We start from the raw sequence: 25,051 nt of genomic DNA on the forward strand, positions 1-25,051 counted from the left end.
TGAGAACCACTGCTCTAAAATGAATGGAACCTGAAATGCTTCAGTGTTTGTCGTCCCTCTTTAATAATGTAAACCATATTTTTTGATTTTGAACAGTATGAGATTATGAATAATATTGGTTTTGTTTTGAAATGTTTAATTACTCTTTAAATTGACTGTTTTGTTAAGGTATGACTCTAAATCCAGATAGAAATTTTCTCAGTATCTATAGTTTCCTTTGCATTAGAATCCAGTATTTAGGAACTTCTGTCATACTGGTTGTAAGCGCTGTCCTTCTGCCTTGTCTCTCTCGCAGCAGTACCCAGGTGTGCACCAACTGTCCTCAGGTCTGGGAGGGCTAAGCCTGCAGAGCTCTCCACAGCCAGAAAGCCTACGGCCTGTGAACCTCACCCAGGAGAAGAACATCTTACCTGCAACTCCCATTTGGGCACCTGTACCTAACCTGAGTGCAGAGCTCAGCAAGTTAAACTGTAGCCCAGAGTAGGTACTCTGTGTTTCACAGCATCTTTGCAGTCGGAGAGCTTGATGGACACAGTAATCAAGCAGTGTGGTGTTGGTCCCTTGATGGGAAGTTTTGTTCATGTGGGCTTTTCTGTTTGGGTTTGTATAGAGGTACATGTAAGCTTTCCTCTGTGTGTTGGGGCAGGGTGTGTATGTGTGTGGTACACTGTATTTATTTGTTAGTGGTGTGTATGTGTGGAGAGCACTGTATATGTGTGGAGAGCACTGTATATGTGTGGGAGTGGTGCTGTATATGTGTGTCATACACTGTATATGTGTTGGGATGGGGTGTGTGTGTGTGTGTGTGTGTGTGTGTGTATGGTGCACTGTATATGTGTTGGGTGTGTGTGTATGTGTGTGGGTTGCACTGTATATGTGTTGGGTGGTGGGTGTGTATGTGTGTGGGTTGCACTGTATATGTGTGTGTATGGAGCACTGTATATGTGTTGGGTGGTGGGGTAGCATAGACACACATCAGGCATCCTGCTCTGTCACGGTGCTTTACTCCTTGGAGACACGCAGTCACTGAACCTGGAGCTAAGCCTGCAGTCAGTACACCTCAGCAGTTTCCCTGCCTCCACTCCCACAGCAGGCGCACGTGGCCACTACTGCTCTTTTATGTGGCTACTGAGGATTTGAACTCAGCTCCTCAGACTTGCATAGCAAGCTCTCATTGCTGGGCCATCTCCTGCTCGGGTAGCTCCTCGTTGTGCTGTAAACTAACTCACTGTTAGAGTTAGGATATGTCACACTTTGAACAGTGAAATGGGGTTCTTGGTTTAGGTCTTTTGTTAGCTGTCCGGCACATGCCTGACTGAGTAATTTCCTTCCTATGAATAGCTGTAGTGTCCTGCCTACCTAATTGTCACTCAGCTCTTGGAGGGTGCGGTCACCACGGTAGCTAACATCCTGAATGCTTGTGTCTTTTCAGCTCGTTTCGATGTACCTTGACCAGTATCCCACAGACACAGGCTTTACTAAATAAAGCTAAGCTTCCCTTGGGACTGCTGCTGCACCCCTTCAGAGACCTGACGGTAAAGTACACTTCAGCATTTACCTTCTGACACATGTGTAAGGTGTCCAGATTATTTTGTTTCCTACGAATGCTGTCTTCTTTTATTAGAGTTGGAGCAGTCATTTCTAGGTTGGTGATCAGTCCCCAGGACCCACATGGTAGAAGGAAAAGGCCATCTGCCACAAGTTATCCTCTGACCGCCACATTCAGGCTATAGCAAGTGGACCTGCACACACTCCCACATAACGTGGGACATGCAGGATGGACACAAATAAATGTCATCCTTTTAACAGTCACTGTCTCTCTTAAGATTCAAGCCAACGCTTGTCTTCTGAGTAGCTGCCTGTGTGACTGCCAGGGTGCACTGGTCACAGCCTGGGTTTCCTCCCGAGTGGGACAAATGTGAACCACAGCTGTGTGCTGCCTAATTGACATGGAGTCAGTCTGGTTCTGTGAGGCGTTGAGTACAGTGTGAAAAGCAGTTACTTCCCTGTGGGTATAGTTAGGAGAGTCATTCTGTAAGAAAGTCTGGGTCTCACTTTCGACTACTTAGTAGATTGGAAGTCACAGGCACCAAGGAACAATGCTCAAACTTTAAGAGTCTTTTATTAAACTGTTATGTTCAGATAGAGCTGGAAGTTATCTGATTGAATTAGACAACCTTGTGACGGTGGGGGAAATCTACAAATGTCAGGTCTGCTGAGTGAAAGCAGTTATGTCTCCACAGTGTGATTGAGGTAACAGCCACTTTGCTAGACTCTTACACATCTTCCTGGCATTTCATGTAGATAATTTTAGCAGTACCTGACAAGAGAGCCTATTTGGCTAAGAAAATAAACATTAAAATTTTAAAGTTGAGAGAAAATATTTGCCAGAGGCTTTTGTACTTAAGCTGCATTTTTCTGTCACATTCTTTTTCTGTGTGACTCTTGTCTGTTAGGCTGGATGTAAAGTATCAGTGAATAGAAAATAATTAAAATGCATAACCAGTCCTGGGAATTCATTCATTCAGTAAATAGTATGTCATTTAAACACTGTTATAATCTACATCATTAAACCAAGACAGTTTATTTCTTCCATGCATAGCTGAGAGTTTTTCCTTTCTTTTTCTTTTTTTTTCTTTCTGGGAAGGTTGTCACTATGTAGATTGGTCATAAACTCACATAAACCCACCTGATTCTGCCTCCTGAGTGCCAGGATTAAAGGCAGATGTGTCTGTGCCTGCTGCCCAGGGTCTTCAAGTACAAATTCCACATGTTATAGCTTATGTACACTGAAAGTTAATGGTGATATCCTATGGGATCTAGAATTAGGAGTAATTTTTTAATTTTCAGTTACTTTTATTTTCCATTTGTTCCTCACAAGTGATAATGTTACTATGATAAAATAATAGTGCAGAGCATTAAATACAGAAATTTTGTGTTGATTTTTTAAATCCCAAATGAAGCATATACTATGGTAGTGAGTGGATTCAGAGACATAGAGTAGTATATGACATGTTAATGTGTTATATTTTCTAAATTAACTAATTACGAAGTTCTTTCCCAAACTAAGCATAGGGGTATGTTTCTGTGGTATTGGCTTCTTTCTGTCCTCAGCTGCTGTGGGGTAACAGCCGCACAGCAGTCTCCTCTGCCTGGTCCCAGGGCAGACGTGCAGCAGAGGGCAAGGCTGTCTTCCACCACAAGTGCCGTCCCTTGCTGTTTCCTGAGTCAGGCTGAGAAGTCCTGGCATTGTTTCCTTGGCTCACTGGGCTCTTTGGTCGGTCAGCGCCTGACTGTTTTGCCTTTGTGGCAAGCGATGGCTGCTCGTCTGGCCAAGCACCCATGACACTGAATGAATAGCACACACGTTTGTGCATGCAGCAGGCGTGTTTGTGTCCTGATTGCCCTGGGGTCTGTGCTGCAGCAGTGTCTCTACTTTCTCTTGCAGCAATTGCCAGTGATAACCTCCAACACCATTGTGAGGTGCCGGTCCTGTCGGACGTACATCAACCCTTTTGTGTCCTTCATCGATCAGCGCAGGTGGAAATGCAACCTGTGCTACAGAGTGAATGATGGTGAGTTTCGGGTTCTAAGATGAGTGTGCCAGTGTCTCCTGACAGCTCTCCCTCTGCCTAAAAACAGCTTTCATGACATTTAATGAAGACAACACAGGCTAGGGAGCCTTCAGTCTGATCTCTGGAGAGAAAGTGACAGGGCAGAGTGAAACAGGATGGAGTGGGAAGGCACACAGAGAAGCTGGGCTGGTCTCTCAGGTGACACGTGTAACCAGCGCTGAGTGGTCAGTGAGTTCACACGCAGGCACGTGTGTCTTCCTGTTAGAGCTGCTTCCTGGTTGTGCTTCTCTAGGTCCCTCACCCCCATGTCTTGTGATGTTTATTATTAGGGGACACAAGTCTAAGGACAAAGGCAACCTGTGTCCTAGTTTTCTCAGGAAATAATTTTAAAAGTATTAAGTGTTTTCTTTTTTAGTGTTGAACTCCCAATGTGTTGCTAAATGTGCCTTGGATTCTTAATCCTTCTCTAGTTCCAGAAGAGTTTTTGTACAACCCCCTGACTCGGTCTTATGGAGAGCCTCATAAACGGCCGGAAGTTCAGAATTCAACTGTGGAGTTCATCGCTTCCTCAGATTACATGGTAACCACTCGGTGTCCACGTGGGTGGTGGGACACAATTAAATGAGTCAGTTCTTCTAAGTAAGTTCTCATCCAGATTTTGAAATCTATATTTTAAGATATTAATATGCAAGTTTGCATGTAACAATCAGAACACTCTTCCCAGATCTGATTTGGTCTTCCAGAATTATATTAATTATATTAATAGCAATGTGTTGTATTGCTAAGCAGCCTTAACCATGGCTTAGGGACAAACAGCATCCACAGTTAATTGCCACTTGAACATGATGACTTACTGAACTGGAGTATAAATACTTAGGTCATTTACAGCTAAGTGATCCCCCCCCCCAAAAAAAACAAAACAAAACAAAACCCTAGTGTATATTGTAGTCCAGAATGGTGGTCTTAAAATTATCGCCATCTTTAACGGCTCCTCCGGCACAGATAGCAAGACAGATGGCTGACTTGTTCCGTTCCCAACTTCAGTCATAAAATTCTGTTATTTTCTACTTAGAAAACTAGGTTTTACAAAATACTTAAAAATAGGTTTTAGGTTACATAATACTCATCTCTGTCTTCTCATTTTTATTAAAAATAATAGTAAACCCCCCCCCCATTGTTTTTACTCTGGTTGCTGGCCCTGTGAGGATCCTCAAGTGAAGAGAGGTAGCCAGGAACAACTGCCTGAGGCTTGGTAGACTCTTGGTGTTGTCTTGTTTTTGTAATTTGGGTGTGAACTTAGCCTGAGGTGACTTAACTGCAATTTTCATGTCAGTTTCTACCTCAACTACACTGTCTCCTCGTGCCATCTCAGCTTTGGAGCTCACATGTCCTCCACTCTGGAGGACTTAGAATCCTAGCCTGGGTGCAGTGCAGTAGGCTGTGTGTGCCCCCTGCTTATGATTCCAGCCCTCATGGCCTGAGTGCTGCTCAGTGGGAGAGCAAATGTGAGGGCCTGGGTTCAGTTCCCCAGCACTAGGGACTTAACAAGAAGAAAAGTTCTTTATGCCCTTCTATTACTTTCTGTGACTCAGTGACTCGGTTTCAGTACACACATCATTTGGACTTGTATATTATTAACAGAAGTACACATATGACAAATATGTTTAATTTCCCATCCACCCACTTCACTCCTCATTCTCGCGCCCTTTCCTTCCCTAGAATAAACTAAATTCTAATCTGGAGGCTGGAGAACTAGCCCGGGGGTAAGAGTATGTACTGCGCAAGCATGAGGACCTAGATTCAGATCCCAGTACTCACATCAAAGCTGGGCATAACCCAACAAGCTTTTGTAATCCTTGGTAATGAGGGAGAGAGTTGGCAACAGGAAAACCACTGGGCTTATTGACCAGCCTAGCTCCAGGCTCAATGCCAGACACTGTTTCTATCACTAAAGCAGAGAGTGTTAGAGCTGGACAAATCTATGACACACACACTACTTAACTCACACACTCTCATATACAGTTACACACCCATACGTACACATACTTCACTTACATACACCTACACACACTCATATATACCCATTCATACACACATACACTCACACATTCACATATACTCACACACATTTACATATACCACCCCCAGACTCATTTATAAACACAAGGGCTTCTAATCTGAGGCACACACCATTTCACTTTCGTATGTGTCCCACGTGTCTCTAGCAGATGGAGACTTAACCGTTTATACGGTATACCATCACAGGAACCTTCTTTACATTTAGCCTTAAGCTTTGCGACTTAGGCACCATCGGATAATCTAGTAGCTAATGCCAGTGGCAGATTGTCAGACTTTAACATCGGTTCTTAGTTAGGTACCTGTGGGGGCGGGGGCAGGGGGCGGGGCAGGGGTGGGTGTGCATTTGAGGCCAGAGAAGGTGCTGGATCTCCTGAAGATGCACACCATTCCTTGTAGGCATCTGGAAACCGAACTGCAGTCCTGCAGGAGCAGTTGTAACCACTGGGCTGTCTTTAGGCTCAACATTTGATTTTATCTTTTGACAATAATTAATATTTTATTTTTAAGTAAAAAAATAAAACTAGGGGCTGGGGATATAGTTCAGTGGTAGTATCTGTCTAGGATGTGCAAAGCTTAGATTTAATTCCTAACAGCAAAAAGTGAAAGATACTTTAAAAATTAAAATCCTAGGGGTTGGAGAGGTGGGTCAGTGGTTAAAAACATTTGCTGCTCTTCCAGAGGACCAGAGTTTGGTTCCCAGCACCCACATGATTAGCTCACAACTGTCTGTAACTCCAGTTCTGGGAGATCCAATGCCCTCTTCAAGCCTCTGAGGGCATTGCATGGGAGATGTTTACTTAGGCAAAAACACTCAAGCACATAAAATAAAATCAAATTTTAAAAAAGAAAAACTTAAAATTACATATTTTTTTTAGGAATAATTATTTAGACAGGTTAGCGTTAAATAACAATAACCTAGCATGTTTTTACTTTAGAAGATATTCTAGTCAATATTCCTTTAAAAAAAAACAAACACACTTAACATACTTAGCCATTACAACTGCCTTTAGTTCTAATCACAAATGAACTTTACCAGAGAAATAAAGGCCACGCTGTTCTCATTAGCTACTGTGTGGTTTTGTGCAGATGCTCAGCAAACACAGCTAGTATTCAGAGACCAGGAACAAAAGGAAGTGCGACTGCTAACTAACTGTCTTCATTCCTCACAGCTCCGGCCTCCTCAGCCCGCAGTCTACTTGTTTGTTTTAGATGTGTCTCATAACGCAGTGGAAGCTGGGTATTTGACAGTTCTATGCCAGTCCTTATTAGAAAACTTAGACAAGTAAGAATTTTTTTTTATTTATATATGTATGTATAAATGTATGTATACATTTGAAGTTGTCTTAAATTTATGGGGTTGGTTTTTTGCTAAATTTCGTTAGATTCTGCTGTTTACCTAACTTTATAGAATAAGAAGTCTGTTGTTTAAGTTGTCACAATTTAATAACTGACACGGTATCTGACTCATGAAATAATAAATGCTCCAGTATTCTGAGGAAACTTGAATCTTACCCTCCCTCTGACTGGCTGGCCTGACCACTGAGCCACAGAGACTACGTCAGGAGGCAGGGTGAGACGATAGCCACAGTGGCTAAATCTGAGGCGCATTAGGCTGCATGACGTCAGGGCAGGCACTGAGAGCTGCACACCAATTGTTTGACTCACATCTAGACTGATCTACCTGTGGACCACTGCTGAGCTATCACAGGAGACTGCAGCGGCTGCGCTGCCTGTGTGGGGAGGGTTGGGAGGAAAGGATGCAGCCTTCAGAACTGTTGTTGGGTTGGTGACCGACTGTGTTCCTGGAAATACCGACTTAAGTATTCTTCAAGGTGTCGGCAGTATGTTTTAGTTAGCTAGATTTTGTTATTCTGCAGTATGGATGCATCTTAAGACATTTGTGGGCTGGAGAGATGGCTCAGTGGTTAAGAGCACTGACTGCTCTTCCAGAGGTCCTGAGTTCAATTCCCAGCAACCACATGGTGGTTCACAACCATCTATAATAAGATCTGAGGATTCCTGCTGTATCTGAAGACAGCTACAGTGTACTCAGTACATTAAATAAATCTTTAAAAGAAAACCCAACATTTGTACAATGATGTATATAAATTTGTCAGTTTAATAAAGCTAATAAATTAAAATATTTTATAGAATCTAGCAATAATTTATGACTGTACAAGGTATTTTTTCACAAGCTAGTTGTATTGACACTAGTGAGAGAATGGTTTGAAGCAAGGGAAGGTAGAAGTTGAGTTTGCTGAACTGTTAGAAGCCAGAGAGTGTGCTCTGCATACTTGCACATGAGCCACACGCTGCGTGTGGAAACTGGAGCAGAAAATAACGTGATGCACATGCAGTCTTAACTCTCGCCTGTTGTCGGCTGTGAAGGGATCTTCCCATTAGCCTTGAAAAGGATCTCTCACAGTTTTTAGCAGCTAGAAGTTGTCTGTACCATCTTTAGGCTCTCATACGGCCAGCAGCTCTGTCACTGTCCAAGCCCTACACCTGTCTGCTTAGCTCTGTGACCCTTGGGGTCAGTGCCCCTGGAGGTACATGAGTGGAGCAGGTTCCTGTACTCTATAATCCGTCTCCTGCATTAATTAGTCTCAGGAAAGTATGAGGAGACAGCCCTGGCTATCCCAGTAAGGATAAGCATTTACAAATTAGACTGTATAAAATTAGAAAGGTAAAACTGAGAATGGAAAGCAGATATTTTTGCTTGATTGCAACAGAAAATAGACACTGGAAGAGTAAAGACAAAGCTAGCCTGGGAGCAGCACACCAGCTGTAGTAGCACATTTCCTGAAAGCCCTCTGGAAACACTCCTGAGAGAGGAATTTGCTACAGAAACAGTTGAACAGAAATTAGGGTGGGTCAGTAGTCTCCTCTCTGGTTGCTGACTAATGCCCCAGACTTCCCAAAGGAGGGCTTATCATCTGTGGAAACGCAGGGCTTGAGCAGTGTTGGCACCTGAATACTGTATTTTTCTCCGTTTTCACTGGCCTTGAGACAGTGAGTAACAAAGCAGTTATCACAACAGGAGTACAGTGCTGTGCTTTCACACACATTCTAGTTCTGAAGATTTGCTGACGTTTATGATGTGTACTGCCTGCATGTCTGGCCTCAGATACCCAGAACTAGAGTTAGGATGTTATAAGCCATTGTCGGTTTTGGGAACCAACTTGGGTTCTACTCAGGAACAGCAAGTGTTCTTAACCACTGAGCCACCTCTAACCCCTGGAATCATTTGCACTAAAAATGTTCTAAGGCATTCTAAAATGTAGGCTACGTAAGCAAGTGAACACAGCTGTATGCACTTGGAGACACCCTTCGCTTCGCAGCTGAGGGGAGCTTGGCCAACAGGACAGAGCAGACTTTGTTCAGCAGGCTTTGTTCTTATTAGTGTTTTTACTGAAAAACCTTTTCCTGAAAAGTTTTTTCCATAGAGTGATCCCTCCCTGTTTGACTGCCCTTGAGACTGTCTAAATATGCAGATTGGACTTCCCTTTCTCAAGTACAGTGTTGTGCTTTGATACTACACTTCAAATGCTTGGCACTACCGTGTGATACTAAGACCAGATGTAGGAGCACAGCTTTATGTAGGAGAATGAGAGTGAGATGCAGTGTCTCCCTCCTGTAATCTTATAACCCAGCACCTGAGTCAGGATAGCCACAAGTTCAAGGGCAGCCTGAGTGACAAAAGTCCAGGTCTCAAAACAAATGCAATGCCCTAGGCCAGTGGTTCTCAGCCTGTGGCTGACAGCTGCCCTTCCACAAGGGTCACATATCAAATGCCTTGCATAGCAGATTTTTATATTGATTTCATAACAGAAGCAAAATTATGGTTACGAATCAGCAACAAAAACAATTTTATGGTGGGGTCACCGTAACATGAGGAACTGTATTAAAGGGTTGCAGCCTAGGAAGGGTGAGAGAAAGGAAGTCAGCAGAAGTGTTGAGCTTCCAGAAACCACTTGGGTTCTGGTTTGCTCTTCCCTGAAGGCTGTTTTGCCTTCTGAGCCTGAATTAATATGAATTAATATGGGTTTCCTGCCTGAAAACAAAATGCTGAACTTGTCACTTTCCTTGTATGTGGCTCAGACTCTGTCTCCTGTACAGAGAGTCATGTGTAGCTGTCCTTAGACTTAAGGTGCTTTTTCATTACTTCATAAACAATGTGGTGGGACACTTTGAATTTCAAGTTGCCGTTTTTGTCACAAGGCTTCCTGGAGACTCACGAACAAGAATAGGATTCATGACTTTCGACAGCACTATTCATTTCTACAATTTACAAGAAGGATTATCCCAGCCTCAGATGTTGATTGTATCTGATATAGACGGTAAGCATCTGCCGGGAAGTCTGGAGCTGTGGACTTTGGAGTGGGGTCTACTTTAAGTTCCATCTTGTCGTGGAGAGCGTGATTTGGTATGCCTTGGAAATGCTGGGTTCTGACTTTTTACGTGTGTGTGTGTGTTGGATGTGCATATATGATGCATATATGGAGCATTCCAATATGCATGGCAAGTGTCTTTGTAGAACCAAAACTTGCTACTTTATAATGTTCTCTTGACTGTGTGCTGATGGAGTGCTTTTGTCCCTGCAGATGTTTTCCTGCCCACACCAGATAGTCTGCTTGTGAATCTGTATGAAAGTAAAGAGGTGAGATTAATTTGTTTTTTCAAAGTATCAGTGCACTTACTCCATCAGCAGTTCCCATGATAACCTTTGTTTATGGTGCAGGGCTGTTAGACACTGTAGGAGGGTATCTAGTGAGTCCTCCACAGTCCAGAGGTGCAGCTGCCCTGCTTTGTCCTGCAATGTTTTAGAGAAGAAAACCATCTTGCCTTCTCAGTAATTCAACCTTCCCTCTTTCCTCAGCTTATAAAAGACTTACTGAACGCATTACCAAATATGTTCATCAATACCAGAGAAACGCACAGTGCTCTTGGACCCGCACTTCAGGCTGCCTTCAAACTAATGTCTCCCACGGGCGGACGAGTGTCTGTGTTTCAGACACAGTTACCCTCCTTGGGGGCAGGACTTCTGCAGTCCAGAGAAGATCCGAATCAGAGGTCGAGCACCAAGGTATGGTGTGTTGAGTGTCTGGTCATGACCCTGGTGTTTTCTTCCCACTCATCTCTTCTTCGTTACATCAGCAGCAGTGATAAACAGTAAGAGTTGAAGCCACACTGCCTTTATTTGCAGGTTAGGTGTATTCTTGACTCAGTTAGCAATAAGTTTGGTCTGAGGAGACAGCTCTGGCCGTGCGCACGCGTCAGATAAAGCGTTGGGTGTGGTGCTACAGGGTCAGCGCAGCAGCCCGGCAGCTCATGGTGCCACATGTGCTGTGCGCTCACATCCACACACTCGCAAGATAAAGTAGTTTTTTTAATGTTTAGAAACATACCCTAATCCTTGAAAGTAGTGTCTTGTCAAAGATGGGATGGCTATTTAAAGATCAAGCTGTGGCTTGATCCTCTGCCCCCAGTGTCATTTCTATGAAACAAGTGAAAAATGTAGTTAAGCTATTCTAATTTAACATGCTTATGAGCAAACTTTAGACTATAGAGGGAATACTAATCACGCGTGAAACTTAGATGGCACAGAAAAATATAAGCCAGTGGTAGTCTCACTATCCTGGCATTAATGTTTAGTTAACACACAAACCAGTTTAATTTGTCTTCCCTCACATAGACTGTTAACCTTGGCCCTTTTCATTGTGATCTCCAAGTTTGTAAGTTAGTGAATGTCACACTCAGGCCACGGTAAGGGCTGGGAGGGAAAGCGTTCAACCTTCCTCACCACGCTGAGTAACAGGGCATTGTAATGCTCAGCACTCACTCTGGACCTAGCTTTCTGATCAGTCTGATGTCATCAGTGTTGGCTCAGTGTTCTCATCTGTGAAAGATAAAGAACGGAATCTTAATGGGATGTGTGTGGTGAGAATTAATCATTCAGCTTATAGCAGTGTGCCTTGAAATTAATTTTTCCCCTCTAGGGGTGAAGGTGGGGAGATTCTCATTTTCCAGGCTGGGTTTGAACATTCAGCCTTCCTTCTGCCTCAGTTTCCAAAGAGTTGGGTCTGACCCATACATTGTTCCTTGCTGCAATGCTTTTTTTTTTTTAAAAAAATAAACACTAGGTTTTATTACTCTTAGAAATCTGGGCCCATATTCTATTGTATATATTGGTATATGATGGAATAAAGTTATATGCCTTCTTATCAGAGAGACATATGCTACGTGTCTAACCAGAGGCTCCTCCTCTCTGACCTGTTGGCTTAGGTGGTGCACCATCTCGGCCCTGCCACCGACTTTTATAAGAAACTTGCTTTAGATTGCTCAGGACAGCAGACCGCAGTGGATTTGTTCCTGCTAAGTTCACAGTATTCTGACCTCGCCTCTCTGGGTAAGACGATGTCATTGCATTACCTACTTAAAGATTTCTAACGTGATTAAAGCTGAGCTCTACCGGAAGCATTCTTAGGGGGAGACAGGCATGTGGATCATGCCTGTAGGTAATGTAGGTAACGTCTATGACAGTCAGCAGTCTAAAGCCCTGTACATGAAGAAAATATTCTTACTACCTGCTTGGTAGCACTTAGCCATGCAACAGTGAACTTCAGTGTTTGCCATATTTTATGGATGCTTCAGGTTACAGCTTTATCTGGTTCCTATCCGTGTCGGGCTTATTCATGACAGATATTTTCATAATGTGGTATCTGTGCTGCTGTTAGACAAGTCAGTTATCCTTCCTTCTCCAGCTAATACGCGATGTGCTTCTCTCTAAAGCTTGCATGTCCAAGTACTCCGCAGGGTGCATATTCTACTATCCATCGTTCCACTCCACCCACAACCCTTCGCAAGCAGAGAAGTTACAGAAAGACCTAAAACGGTACCTCACCAGAAAGATCGGATTTGAAGCTGTTATGAGAATAAGATGTACTAAAGGTACGGCCTGGGGAAAGTGTGTCCTTCACATTCCCGTGTCAGTCAGTCAGCGCCCCAGACCCTTGGTGATGACGGTTTAGCATGGGGACTTCTGTTAGATCCAGCTGAACCCTGTTTGAAACACAGTTACGGAGCGATCTTTGACCACCTCCTTTTAGTAACTAGAATTCTGGTTTATTGAAGAGAAGCGTGAGTAAAGCACATGGTGGATTGTTTGAGAGTGACAGTGGGGAGAGCAGGAAAGGCTTAGCTGCCGCTTCGCTGATGATGGGAACCCTTGGCTTTTTAGTTTTGTGTATTGTATTTACGTCTGATCTAGACCTGCATATAGGATATGATGGTGAGGTTAGGTATAAATATAGGTTGAATATGTAGGCTCCCTTTGGAGAACACATTGTTCGCTTAGTTAGAACATTGCCCAGAGTCTGGCCTCTGTAGTTACCCACAGCCCGTCTCATGCCGGGTCTCTCTCCCTCAGGACTTTCAATGCACACTTTCCACGGGAACTTCTTTGTCCGGTCCACTGACTTGCTGTCTCTTGCCAACATCAATCCCGATGCTGGGTTTGCAGTGCAGTTGTCGATTGAGGAAAGCCTGGCGGACACTTCCCTGGTGTGCTTCCAGACTGCCCTGCTGTACACGTCAAGCAAAGGTAACGCCAGCAGCACTGAAACGGCCGTGTCCTCCTTCCTCTTCCCTTTTAGTAGAGGGGGAAGAGTGCTGTTCACTGACAGCACTGGCATTTGTAGTAGGTGACCGTGTGTTGTTTGTTTCTCTTCTTAACTCACATTTGAATCCTTAAATAATACAGCTTGAAAATAGATTTATTACTTATGTCTGTGTGCCTGTGTGAGTTTGTATGTGCCACATGCAAACAGAGACTCATGGGAGGCCAAAAGAGGGTGCTGGACCTCCTGGTCTCATGAGTTACTCATGCTTGTGAGCCCAGTATATGGTGCCGGGAGTCAAACCCAGGTCCTCTGCAAGAGCTGGAATCACTGGAACCACGGAGCCATCCTCAGCCTCAGATAACTTACAAGGACTTTGGTTTGCTTATTTCCTCTGTGTAGTACACTTACGGGCAGGAACGCCACAGTACACATGGACAGGTCAGAAGACAACTGCAGGCATCACTGGTCCTTTCATGAGGGTCTCAGGGCTCAAACACAGGCCCTCAGGCTCGACAGCAAATGTCTTCACCTGCTGAGCCATTTCACAGACCGTGTGTCGTTTATGGAAAATTTAGTTTTCAGCATCATGTTTCTGGCAAGCACAGAGACCTTTGCCTTGGTGCTCTGTAACAAACAACTGCACCAAGGAAGGCCCTCTCTTCTTACTTGACAGTGTGAGCTTTTTGACACCTTACTCAGTTGAGTATTGTTCTTGTAAAATTATAAAAAATATTTGCTGTCTTTTATCCCCACTAGGGCGGGCATCGCAGTGCCCCAAGGTATCTGGTGGATATCTTCATCTCGGTCAGCAAAGCCTCTCACCCGCTTTGCTTCCATATAACAGTGCTGATGGCCCCTCTGAGCCTAGCAACAATCTCTCTACCCATCCAGTTCCCAAGGCAGGCTTCACCGTGCCAAAAATGTATATCCCAACTCCGTGGCAGACCAGTGTTTCTGCCACCACACACTCTCCCAAACTCAGTTCTCCACAAGAAAGAACACACAGTACAATAACCTCTGATCCTATTGATAAGATATAATTGCCCACCTAATCATACAAAGCCCTGAACACATCCATCCCTTAAGAACATTCGTAACAACCTGTAAATGTGCAGAGAGGAATCTTAACGTCCACCTCTCCGTGGCGGCTTCTCTCAGTCTCCTCACTGTCTCCTTCTCTTCCTTCAAACTTTTCTCCCATCCATCCTTCCTTCTCGTCCATTGATAGGCCTCATTCCATCTTGTACCTGCCTTCACCTGCGTAATGACATCATCCCACAGAGAACAATTTAGAGCAACAGTAAAGTTAAACTAGGAACTGAAGAGACAGCACAGCAGTTAGAGCACTTGCTGCCTTCAGAGGCTGCAGTTCCATTCCCAGCACCGCACAACTGTCTGTGTCTCTGGCAGCAGATCCAACACCCTCTTCTGGCCTCTGTGGGCACATGCACACTTACACAAGTGTGTGTGTGTGTGTGTGTGAGAGAGAGAGAGAGAGAGAGAGAGAGAGAGAGAGAGAGAGAGAGAGAGTCATCACAGATAAAAGATCAAAGCCAACCAGAAACTACTGTTCCAAATATGCTCATGTTTACAGGATTGGAGAATTTTTTAAGATTTACTTATTTTATGTGTGTGAATTTCTTGTCTGTGTGTATGTGTGTGCACTATATGCAGGCCTGGTGCCTGTAGAGGCAAGAAGAGAGCATTCATCCCCTAGGGCTGGAGGTACAGACAGTGTGAGTGCCATGTGGGTTCTAGGAACTGAACCTGGGTCCTCTGAAAGAACAACATGCTCTTGTCTTCTGCGCCGTCTTTCCTGTCTGGGCAATATGTTATTCGAAACATGATAATTAGACTGGGGGCGTTGCCCCAAGCTATAGTGCTTGCCCAGTGTCTGTGAGGACCTGGGTTTTCCTAGTACCAAAACCAGAAAGAAGACACTCGAAGCATATTAATGACAAAGCCTTTCTATTCTGCAGTGTTGTTGCTGATCGGCCAAAACATCCGTCTGAGTGAAGAGGTGATGTTTGCGCTCTTTCTTAGCCTAGTATGTACGCCTGACGATAGGCTTCGTTTTCTTTAGGTGAACGGAGAATTCGAGTTCACACACTGTGCTTGCCAGTGGTGAGTTCACTCGCTGATGTTTATGCAGGAGTGGATGTGCAAGCTGCCATCTGCCTTCTGGCCAACATGGGTGAGTAGCTATGGAATAACAGGAAATGCATGTTTCTAACCTAGAAACAAGCTTTTTAGCTTTAGAAATCCCTCAAAAAAAAATCAATGCATTTTTATCTATTACAGGATGAATTAAATTGTTCTTACATTTTAAAAATAATTCCTAGTTTCAATCTATTAGGGGATTGTGATTTGTAAAGACCAGGATCTCCTTCAGCTAAGATGTAGCTGTGACAATCCACACTGTAGAATACAACCCGGGCTGTGAGCAGGGATATGCAGATGTGTCACAAGGTGTGTCCATGTGACTAAGTACATGACATTCAGTGAAAGGACATTTGTGGAGAACAGATTGCCAAGACGGGGACAGAAAACTCTACAGCAAAGGAGCCCCCCAGGGCAATAACTTTGGGGTGATGAAACTGCCCTCTTGTGCACCCGCTGTGGTGACACAACTGTATCTGACGCGTGGCTGCTGTAGAGCCACACTCGAAGAGTAGAGAAGCCTTCAGAAGTACTGATGGCAGAGGGTTGTGTTTTCTTTTATGGATAAACATGCAGTCAGCCTTGCTATTTCTCACATACACTAGAGAACGCGGCCATTATTACCAACTTGGTGCAAAATTAGACTAGCATTGCTAACACATACCCGGTCTCCACACCTCACTGGGCAGTACTGGGAATTGACGCAGGATTATGGCACTGGTCCATGCCACTCCTCCTACAGGATTTTATTCTGTAGCAGGAACTCAGTGTGCACGCATGTGCGTGACACACACTGAGGAGGCAGGAGAGCGCTCGCTGGAGCCCAGGGCTGAGCGCTTGCTTCTGGTGACTTTGCAGCTGTGGACCGCTCAGTGTCATCCAGCCTGTCGGATGCCAGGGACGCCCTGGTGAATGCCGTGGTGGATCCCCTGTCTGCCTACAGCTCTGCAGTGTCGAGTGTGCCCCGCTCCACCCTGACGGCACCGAGCTCACTGAAGCTGCTCCCTCTCTATGTTTTGGCACTTTCAAACAGGTAGTTTGTCTTCTCTCTCTCTCTCTCTCTCTCTCTCTCTCTCTCTCTCTCTCTCTCTCTCTCTCAAGCTCAGGTGAATGAAATTGTTGATTTCAATACTTAGCAAGGATTCTATACTTTGGTAGTTTAAGACTTTTGAAAACTAAGGGGAAAGTGTGGGATATGGAGGTACACAGAGGCACCAAGAGTCCTGTAAAATATGTGCCTTTTTTCCTTCATTTGAATGAACAATTTGAATTATGTGCTCAAAACCAGCTCTTCCCATGTATTTCTGGAAGAGACTGCTAAGGGAAAGCTCTAACTTCCCGACTGCCCTCCTGCTCTGTGTGGCATCCTGTTAGCAGGTGCTGTGTGGTACATCGCCCTGCAGAATGTTTCTGTTTTCCAAAAGGATAGGATAGTTCAGAGAAACGAATTTACTTCCTTACTTCCTATTATATCAGCTGAGTCTTGAAACCAAGCGTGTGGCCTTGAAGATGAGCTTTCCTGTGACTGACTATGTGCTTGCTGCTCACCTACGACCGTGTATGCCTCACTTGGGTCGTGTGTCTTCTTTCTTGCAGAAAGCATTTAGAACAGGTACAAGCACGCGCCTGGATGACCGTGTGTACGCCATGTGCCAGATGAAGTCGCAGCCACTTGTGCATCTAATGAAAATGATTCATCCCAACTTGTACAGGATAGACCGGCTGACGGATGAGGTGTGTACGTGAGTGCGTTTGACACTTCTGTCTTGGTGTCTCGTCTGATGTGACGAGGTGTTTCCCGTAGTTCTTCCATGCATTGTCCGTGGAGATACAGCATTCACATAGGGACTCAGGTCCAGATCCACGAGAGGATGTTCAGATGCTGTCAGCAAGGAGTTCTTAGAGGACTGTCCTGTATTTGACTCAAAGCTAAGTTACAGAGTGATCTCCATTTGCATATTGTAGGTTTTGGCAGTTTGTGATATGACCAGATCACAGTATTAGTTACATGGTAAACCAGGTCTGTTACCTAGTAATTAAGTAAATGCACAACTGTATAGTTTCTTTTCTTCCTTGTCCTCAAGCTGTGTTCTTTGGGATTAATATTTACTCCATGCACAGTATTATGCTGTACAAAGGGGCGGTCCGCTATGGTAGTTTTAATAACACTGACCCCAGAAGGGAAGTGAGGAGACAAAGGATCCGTTTTCCATGTTCACCTTTCAAAGTGGAACACCTTTGAGTAGCGTCTTCACTCTCAAGGGTGTCGCGTGTTAGTATTTGGTAGGGGTGGTGACCCGCTTCTGGTCTGTTGATAGCAATGATCTGCTCTACGACTGAGTTCTTCCTTTTCTTTCCAGGGTGCCATACATGTCAACGACAGGGTAGTACCCCAGCCACCTCTTCAAAAACTGTCTGCAGAGAAACTGACCAGAGAAGGTGCTTTCCTCATGGACTGTGGCTCAGTAAGCATCACTGCCACCACATTTCCGCTCTGACTGGCGGACAAAGCACCCGGTCCGGCCCTGTGATTACCTAGCAGATGGGTGCAATGAGCTGTGACACAAGGACTCTGCCTGGCACGGGAGCTCAGTTAACTTTAGACTCCATAGTAGGACAGCACGTTAGCATAAATTAGTACATTATCAAGAGATAGATACTCTCAGAAAAGAAATCCCTGCCATCAAGAACCTAACCGTCAGAATCATAGATTCAAATGGAGCTCAAGAATTTCCCTTGTAGTTAACTTACACCCATTGCCAGTAATTCTGCCGGTGTTAGAGGGCCAGAGAAGTCACCATTGCTCAGGAGTGGTGGGAGGGGTGCACAGTGCTCAAGATATGTATGCACACCACGGAACTCGGGAGTTGAACGAGGGATTGAACGAGGGAATGGGAGGTAGGGCCAGGCATTCGTATTAAAGCAGTTTGCTCCTATTCGGAACTAAACGAAGGGGCTGGAGAGACAGCGGCTCAGAGTCAGTTCCCAGCACCCACAGGGCAGCCATCTGTAACTCCAGGAGCTCTGCCTCTGGACATTGCACACATGAGGAACACACATGCGTATGGGCAAAGTGCTCACACGTGGAGTATTAAGACTTTCATTTTATGTACATGAGTATTTTGCCTGCATGTGTGTACATGTGCCACATGGATGCCGGGTACTTGGAAAGAAGAGAGCACTGGGTCCCTGGGGCTGGGGAGTAACTCCCTGGGAGTACGGTGGTTATGAACCACCATAGAGATCCTGGGCACCAGACCTGGGTCCTCTGCAAGGGCAGAGAAGCTCTTACCCGCTGAGCAATCTCTCCAGCCCCTAAATAAATAAGCCTTACATGAGGAAGAATGTAAACTATTTCAAGAAGCCTTAAAATATAAGCAAAGACAGTGAGAACTGCTTTGGTTTCTTAGGACTGGGTTCACAATGCTCTGTCTCCCTTCGTGTTTGCTAGGTCTCATGTTTGAGACAGTGGAATGACCTCTTTTGTGTATGATAACCACATGAGTTGTAGTGGATTTCCTCTTAGGGAATTTAATGTTGTTTTCCCCCCTTCCCTTTTTATGTCTTAGGTTTTCTACATTTGGATTGGCAAAGGCTGTGACAGTAATTTCATAGAGAATGTGCTTGGGTATCCTGATTTTGGATCAATACCACAGAAAATGGTCAGTGCATTTTGTTGTATTACTTTTCTGGGGGAGGTAAACAAATGTCTGTTTACCTGGGATAGGACAGGGAAGGCAGACAAAAGCAGGAGTTCATTCAAGCCAGTTTCGTGAGCAGTGAATTTATCTGGCATACGTATAGGAACATACACGAGGGTTACACACAGAAGCCATGACTCAGAAACCACTGTATCCTTGAAGTCCCACCTGCCCTGGACAGTAGTCTCGGGACACTTAACCATGAGTCCCCGTCAGTTAACCTGCCTCCTACAGTCTTCAGTACCTACGGACAGGTGGCAGGCAGGAGAGACTGCTGGATGGAACCCAGGAGAGGGTCTGGGCCCCCTTCTCCCTGAGGAAATGTTAGCAGAAGACCAGTGTATTGTTTCAGCTACTTTGTTTTACATGACTGCACACCAAGGGTATCTCTCCTCCGTGGTGGGGCTGGAATGGTCATGGTGACTGTTGGCCTGGAGGAAGTAACTTCGTGTCAACATTTTTAGCACTATTAAGTTTTATTTATATATGTGTGTTGGCTTTTTGTTGTTGTTCTTAACATAAACATTTTGTAAGTTTACCTTTCTTTCCTCCTCCCCCCTTCTTAAAACTGGGTCTCCCTATGAAGTCTCAGCTAACTTAGGACTCACTCTGTAGAGCAGGTTGTCCCCAGGTTGTCAGTCCTTCTGTCCCTGTGTGCTAGGATTACATGCGTGTTTTGTGGCAGCTGGCTTAGTTTACCGTTTTGAAGTGTACAGCTTGATCATTGTGAGACGTATTCACAGTGGTGGACAAACAGCCAGCAGCTGTGGGGGCTGGGTGCAGATTCTCTCTCTCTCTCTCTCTCTCTCTCTCTCTCTCTCTCTCTCTCTCTCTCACACACACACACACACACACACACACACACACACGTCAGGATAGGTTGGTGTAAGCAGATTTGAGAGTTTAGCAAGAGGAGGCTTTAACAGGGTTGTCGATGTGAGCGAGGCGAGGAGAGGGCTGCAGAGGGAGGAGCTGCCTGCAGTGTGGGCTAGTGGTCAGCGCAGCAGTGCACCTCCACACTAGCTAGAAGCTGTGGAAGGATGCCGTTTAGAGGATTTCTAAGGAGCATCTCCTCCTACACATGAGACTGTAGGGTTGTTGGTGACGGACGCTAGAAAATAAGATGAAAACTTAGTCCAGCAGAGTGAAAGGCTCATTGCTGTTCTGTGTCACAGAATCCTAGACATGTTTTGTCTGTACACAGAGTCCACCCTCTTGTGTGACCCTCTCAAAGGGATGTGTGCTCGAACCTCCAAAGAGGAATGGCCATTAAGCCTGTCTTACGGTACTCAGACGTCCATACTTGTAATAACTGCTGTCAGGGGATCAGATCTGTCTTAGGTGTCTTAGGTGATCCTCTTGTCTTGTTTTCTTGTTTTTTGTTTGAGGGGGCTGTTTGGTTTGTTTTGGGGTTTTGGAGTTGTTGTTGCTGTTGCTGCTGCTGTTTTGGGGAGCAGATCTCTGCATGTGGCTCAGCTGTCCTGGAACTCACTGCACACTCCAGCCTGGCCCTGGATCTCAGCAGTCCTCCCACCTCAGCCTCCTGAGCGTGAGGGTTGTGGGAGTCAGCCACAGGGCCTAGCTTAGTCTCCTCAGCAGGTTTTGTTGGTTTGTGTTGTTACCTTGACTCCCAACTGACAGGAGACATTCCCAGGCTCCCGGCCTCTGTCTTCCCTCGGTTCACCTCTATCCCGCCTCCCCAGCACCACTGTCTAATTTCAGAACATTTCCATCACTCTCAAGAAAGAAAACCTTTCTGTCCAGTTACCCGTCCTCCCTGGCAACTGTCAGTCTGCATTTTAGTTATGATTTTACCTGTTCTTGAGAAGTCATATTAATGGAGTTACACAGTACTTGACCTTTCACCATCTCTGAGACAGAGTCTAGAAGGCGCTGATGTGACAGTAAATTTATTGTCAGGTACATGGACAGAGAAAGGATTCATTAACATATGCTTCAAGGACAGCCGGGAGGCAAGCTCCCAGAGGGAGGATGGGGTGCCTGAGGGGTGGGATGTGTGTGCAGAAGTTAAGGGGAAATGCTTGGTCTTTTCTCATGAGCCATTTATGCAGGGTTCGGGGCCTGTAGAGTGGACAGCTCACTGTTGTACACAGTAGGTTTCACAGAGTGGGTTGTTTCCTTGAGGTTAGCCTTAAAAGCATTAGGGTTGCCAGGACTTAGGCCCACAGGTACCATGAGGATGATTCCCTCAGAGTGTGGTTCTGTGTGTCAGGATTATTGAAGTGTGGAGATTTCTTCTTTCATTTTTGTCTTTCTTGAGCCAGGTGTGGTAGTGTCCACCTATAATTCCAGCATTTGAGAGTTAGGTGAAAGAAGATCAGGAGGTTAAGGCCACCCCAAGTAAAAAAGCACCTGAATGAATGAATGAATGAATGAATGAATGAATGAATGAATGATGTGGTAATGGTAGAGAAAGACCTTTATTTTTTTTTTTTTTTTTTTTTGGTTCTTTTTTTTTTGGAGCTGGGGATCGAACCCAGGGCCTTGTGCTTCCTAGGCAAGCGCTCTACCACTGAGCTAAATCCCCAACCCCGAGAAAGACCTTTAATCCCAGCACAGGAGAGGCAGAAACAGGCAGACCTCTGTGAGCTCAGTGCAAGCCTGGTCTATAGAGTGAGTTCCAGGCCATCTAGGTAAGACTGTCTCAAAAACAGATCTACAAAAAACACTTCTGAAAATCTTAATTTAAAGAAGTTTAAGTATTGACATGAATTAAATATATGATAATTCAGTGGTTCCAAGATAGGGCCTAAAGAGATAGCTCAGCTGAAAATTCACTACTCTTGCAGAGGACCCAGGTTGACACAGCTCCCACACAGCAGTTCACAGCCGCCTGTAACTCAGTTCCGAGGGTCTCCTCCTCCTGGCCTGGGCACACTGCAGGCACATGGTGCACAGACCTGCATGCAGGGGAAACACCCATAGACATAAGTAAATCCATTTTTTCCTGTTAGTCACAGGAGGGATCTTTTCCTTTTAAGTTAATTTATTTATTTTATGTTGTGTGTGTTTTGCCTCTGTGTGTGTCTGCCCGTGGATGTCTGTCTGCCTGCTGCCCACAGAGACCAGGACAGGATGTTGGATCACGTAGGGCTTCTGTGCCAGACAGTTGTAAACCACCATGTGGTTGCTGGGAATTGAACCTGGGTCCCCTGGAAGAGCAGCCAGTGCTCTCAGTCACTGAGCCATCTCTCCAGCCCCACCCCCCATAAGTAAATCTTTTTTTAAAAAAAATCAAAGAAAAATTAAATTCTTGGAATGTGATTTTTTTTTTCAAGTAAGTTACGTGCAGTTTTAAGGTGAATTTGGAGCTTAGTGACTGCCTCCATTTGAATATTGCCTTAGAAGAAACAGGAAATTTTAAGACGAGTGGCATACCAGTTTGTGTAGGCTTCGCTGGGCTGTCTAGAAGTAGTCACGTAAAACACGCATATACCTAGCAGTGAGCACACTTGTTTTCTACAACTGGAGTTCCACTCATGTGGCTGCTGCTCTTGGGTCTGGGGCAGATGCAGGCTTGCAGTTGGCAGCCCTGGAAGCCCCAATTCATTGCTACCCCAGTGTCTTTGAGGTGGGAAAGAGTTTCAGGACTTCTTAAGAGGGCCAGTTGAGGATAGCTGTTAAGTATATACAGTGTAGGACACAGTAAATTATTTCTCCCCAAAGCTGTTCGTTGTGAATGTGCTCGTGGGAATTGTGTATGTCCACACATGCTTACGGGATTAAACACTGCTCTGTTCCATTCCTAAAAGGAGTGCAGGAGGCTGTGCTCGGGTTGCCATGTATTTGTGTATCTAATTATATTTCTTTTACCAGACACATCTTCCAGAGCTTGACACACTTCCATCAGAGAGAACTAGATCCTTTGTAACTTGGCTTAGAGACAGCCGACCATTAAGCCCTGTCCTTCACGTGGTAAAGTAAGTCTTCCATAACTTCTTTATGACATCATCCTTCCTGTGCTTCTCCTCAAAGCACATTTCAGGATTTTGCTGAAGTCCGTGAAGTGATGTCTGCAATGTAGTTTTTCTATAATCTATATCTACAGTACTAAATGCTGTTTTCTGCCTTTCAGAGATGAGAGTCCTGCCAGAACAGACTTTTTCCAGCATTTGGTGGAGGACCGCACCGAAGCCGCACTCTCCTACTATGAGTTTCTGATTCACGTTCAGCAGCAGGTTTGTAAGTGAGGTCAACAGAGCCCGTCAGATGAGCGCTCCACAGCCTGGAGGAGCTAATCCATCGGAGACGCACACGGGGACTTGACACGAGGTATTTGCTGTGAGAAGACACGATGCACACCACTCTGTCTGAGGCTAAGGCCAGAGATACGGGAAGAGAGCAAGACAGAGCAGAGCTGACCAGGGAGCTGACGCAGCGGCCAGTGGATACAGATGGAGTCAGTTTCTGCGAACTTCCGGGAGAGCAGCAGTGCAGTGCTCTTCTGCCCGCCCAGGCCTGAGGACCATGGAATGACATGTCATAATCTAAAGCCAGATAAAGCCATCGCACAGTTAACATTTCCCAGCTGGAACTCTGACAAGAGATGCCAAGGGGCACCGAGCGGTACTCGTCTGTATGAGTTACTTAAATACGGATGACTCATGTCCATTAAATGAATTCAGCATTTTCCCTGTAAAGACCATAGAGTTTCAGTACATGAACTATAGACATATATATATATATGTACATACGTGTTACATTTGTAAAGAAATGTAAAATGTACCTGAGACTGAATTGCTGACGTGTGCTGCATCGTCAGACGGCAGCTCTTGCAGAGAGGGACGAGGTTGACTAATGCATATTATGAGTTGAGTCCACAAAAGAAACATGAAACTTTGTAATTCTGTTGAATCTTTTATGTGGATTTATTTATGATCAGCCTACTAATTAAAAATATTTTGCTTGACAGTTGGTTTGGTGGTTCGTTTGTTTGTAGAAGTTTTTGGTTTGGGTGGTGTTGGTGATAAACAGTAGGAGTCTTAAATCTGCTGCTTGGAGGAAATGCAATACCAAGTTCCATTCATCAGTGAATGAGTACTTTGTCATGGGTTTGTGGTACTACCAAGAAATCACTGTTTGTATTCTAAAACCATGTTATTTTCAGAATACATTTAATGACTAAGCATAATCTTATCTCATTTAAATTAAGGATTTTTTTTTCCTACCTATTTGTAATGAGAGTTTTTTAAGAATATGTGACTTTCCTTTCTAATTGACTTGACGATTATCATATTGAACTCTGAGAAATTTTTGTTCTGATCAAGAATTCTGTCATTCACAGCAGGTTATTTGCTATAAAAACTGATGCTGATCCATTGGATTGTGGAGTGGAATTTTATTTTATGTTCTGTGATAGTTCCTGTTGGTAAATGTGGGGGAAAACATCACGCTCCTGACACTGTGGCTTTTATTGGTTTATGCTTTGCATTCCTGTTTTTTTTTTTTTTTTTTTTTTTTTCAAAACAAAATACTTTTATTTTGGTCCCAGCGTTGGGCATAGACAGTGACGCTGACTGTGAAGAGAAGGCACTTGGTGGCAGCAGCAGTGGTCTGGTGACGAGCTGACGCTGTTGCATACTGCATACTCGGGTGTAAATGTGGGGCCTTTTCTCTCTGGGAGTAACCATAGCCCGGGGAGACAGCCCGTGGAGTACTCTTTTCCTTAGGTAGAGTAAAAGCACTCTCTCCCTCTGATGAAGAGTTTAATGACTCAGCATAATTCAGCAGAGCTGTAATCAAAACCAAGCGTTCTCCCCACCACAGCCCCCACTGGACTCTGTTTATCTCTGGATCCCGTTGTCAGCACCCAGGAGCTTCCTGCCACTTGAGGGCAACTAAATGCTGTCGTTCCGTTATTTTGGGTTCTTATTATTATTTATCATGTATTCCT

The 25,051-nt window shown here is 44.7% G+C and overlaps 1 protein-coding gene across 1 annotated transcript in view; it reads left to right on the plus strand.

Annotated features, from left to right (window-relative positions):
• The window catches only part of Sec24b (SEC24 homolog B, COPII coat complex component), a 69,562-nt gene extending 45,083 nt beyond the window's left edge, over nt 1-24,479 (plus strand). The window contains exons 7-24 of the mRNA XM_032897333.1: nt 296-480; nt 1,433-1,535; nt 3,449-3,575; nt 4,046-4,155; nt 6,824-6,936; nt 9,876-9,994; nt 10,259-10,314; nt 10,534-10,740; nt 11,940-12,063; nt 12,447-12,605; nt 13,084-13,257; nt 15,360-15,470; nt 16,295-16,466; nt 17,029-17,170; nt 17,797-17,901; nt 19,006-19,098; nt 22,975-23,078; nt 23,234-24,479. Coding sequence (XP_032753224.1) covers nt 296-480; nt 1,433-1,535; nt 3,449-3,575; nt 4,046-4,155; nt 6,824-6,936; nt 9,876-9,994; nt 10,259-10,314; nt 10,534-10,740; nt 11,940-12,063; nt 12,447-12,605; nt 13,084-13,257; nt 15,360-15,470; nt 16,295-16,466; nt 17,029-17,170; nt 17,797-17,901; nt 19,006-19,098; nt 22,975-23,078; nt 23,234-23,348 — 2,319 coding nt within the window. The 3' untranslated portion in view covers nt 23,349-24,479. The remainder of the gene's footprint in view (nt 1-295; nt 481-1,432; nt 1,536-3,448; nt 3,576-4,045; nt 4,156-6,823; nt 6,937-9,875; nt 9,995-10,258; nt 10,315-10,533; nt 10,741-11,939; nt 12,064-12,446; nt 12,606-13,083; nt 13,258-15,359; nt 15,471-16,294; nt 16,467-17,028; nt 17,171-17,796; nt 17,902-19,005; nt 19,099-22,974; nt 23,079-23,233) is intronic.
• The last annotated feature ends 572 nt before the right edge of the window (nt 24,480-25,051 follow it).

The sequence above is a fragment of the Rattus rattus genome, chromosome 3 (genome assembly GCF_011064425.1).
Source record: "Rattus rattus isolate New Zealand chromosome 3, Rrattus_CSIRO_v1, whole genome shotgun sequence".
NCBI classification, from domain to species: Eukaryota; Metazoa; Chordata; class Mammalia; order Rodentia; family Muridae; genus Rattus; species Rattus rattus.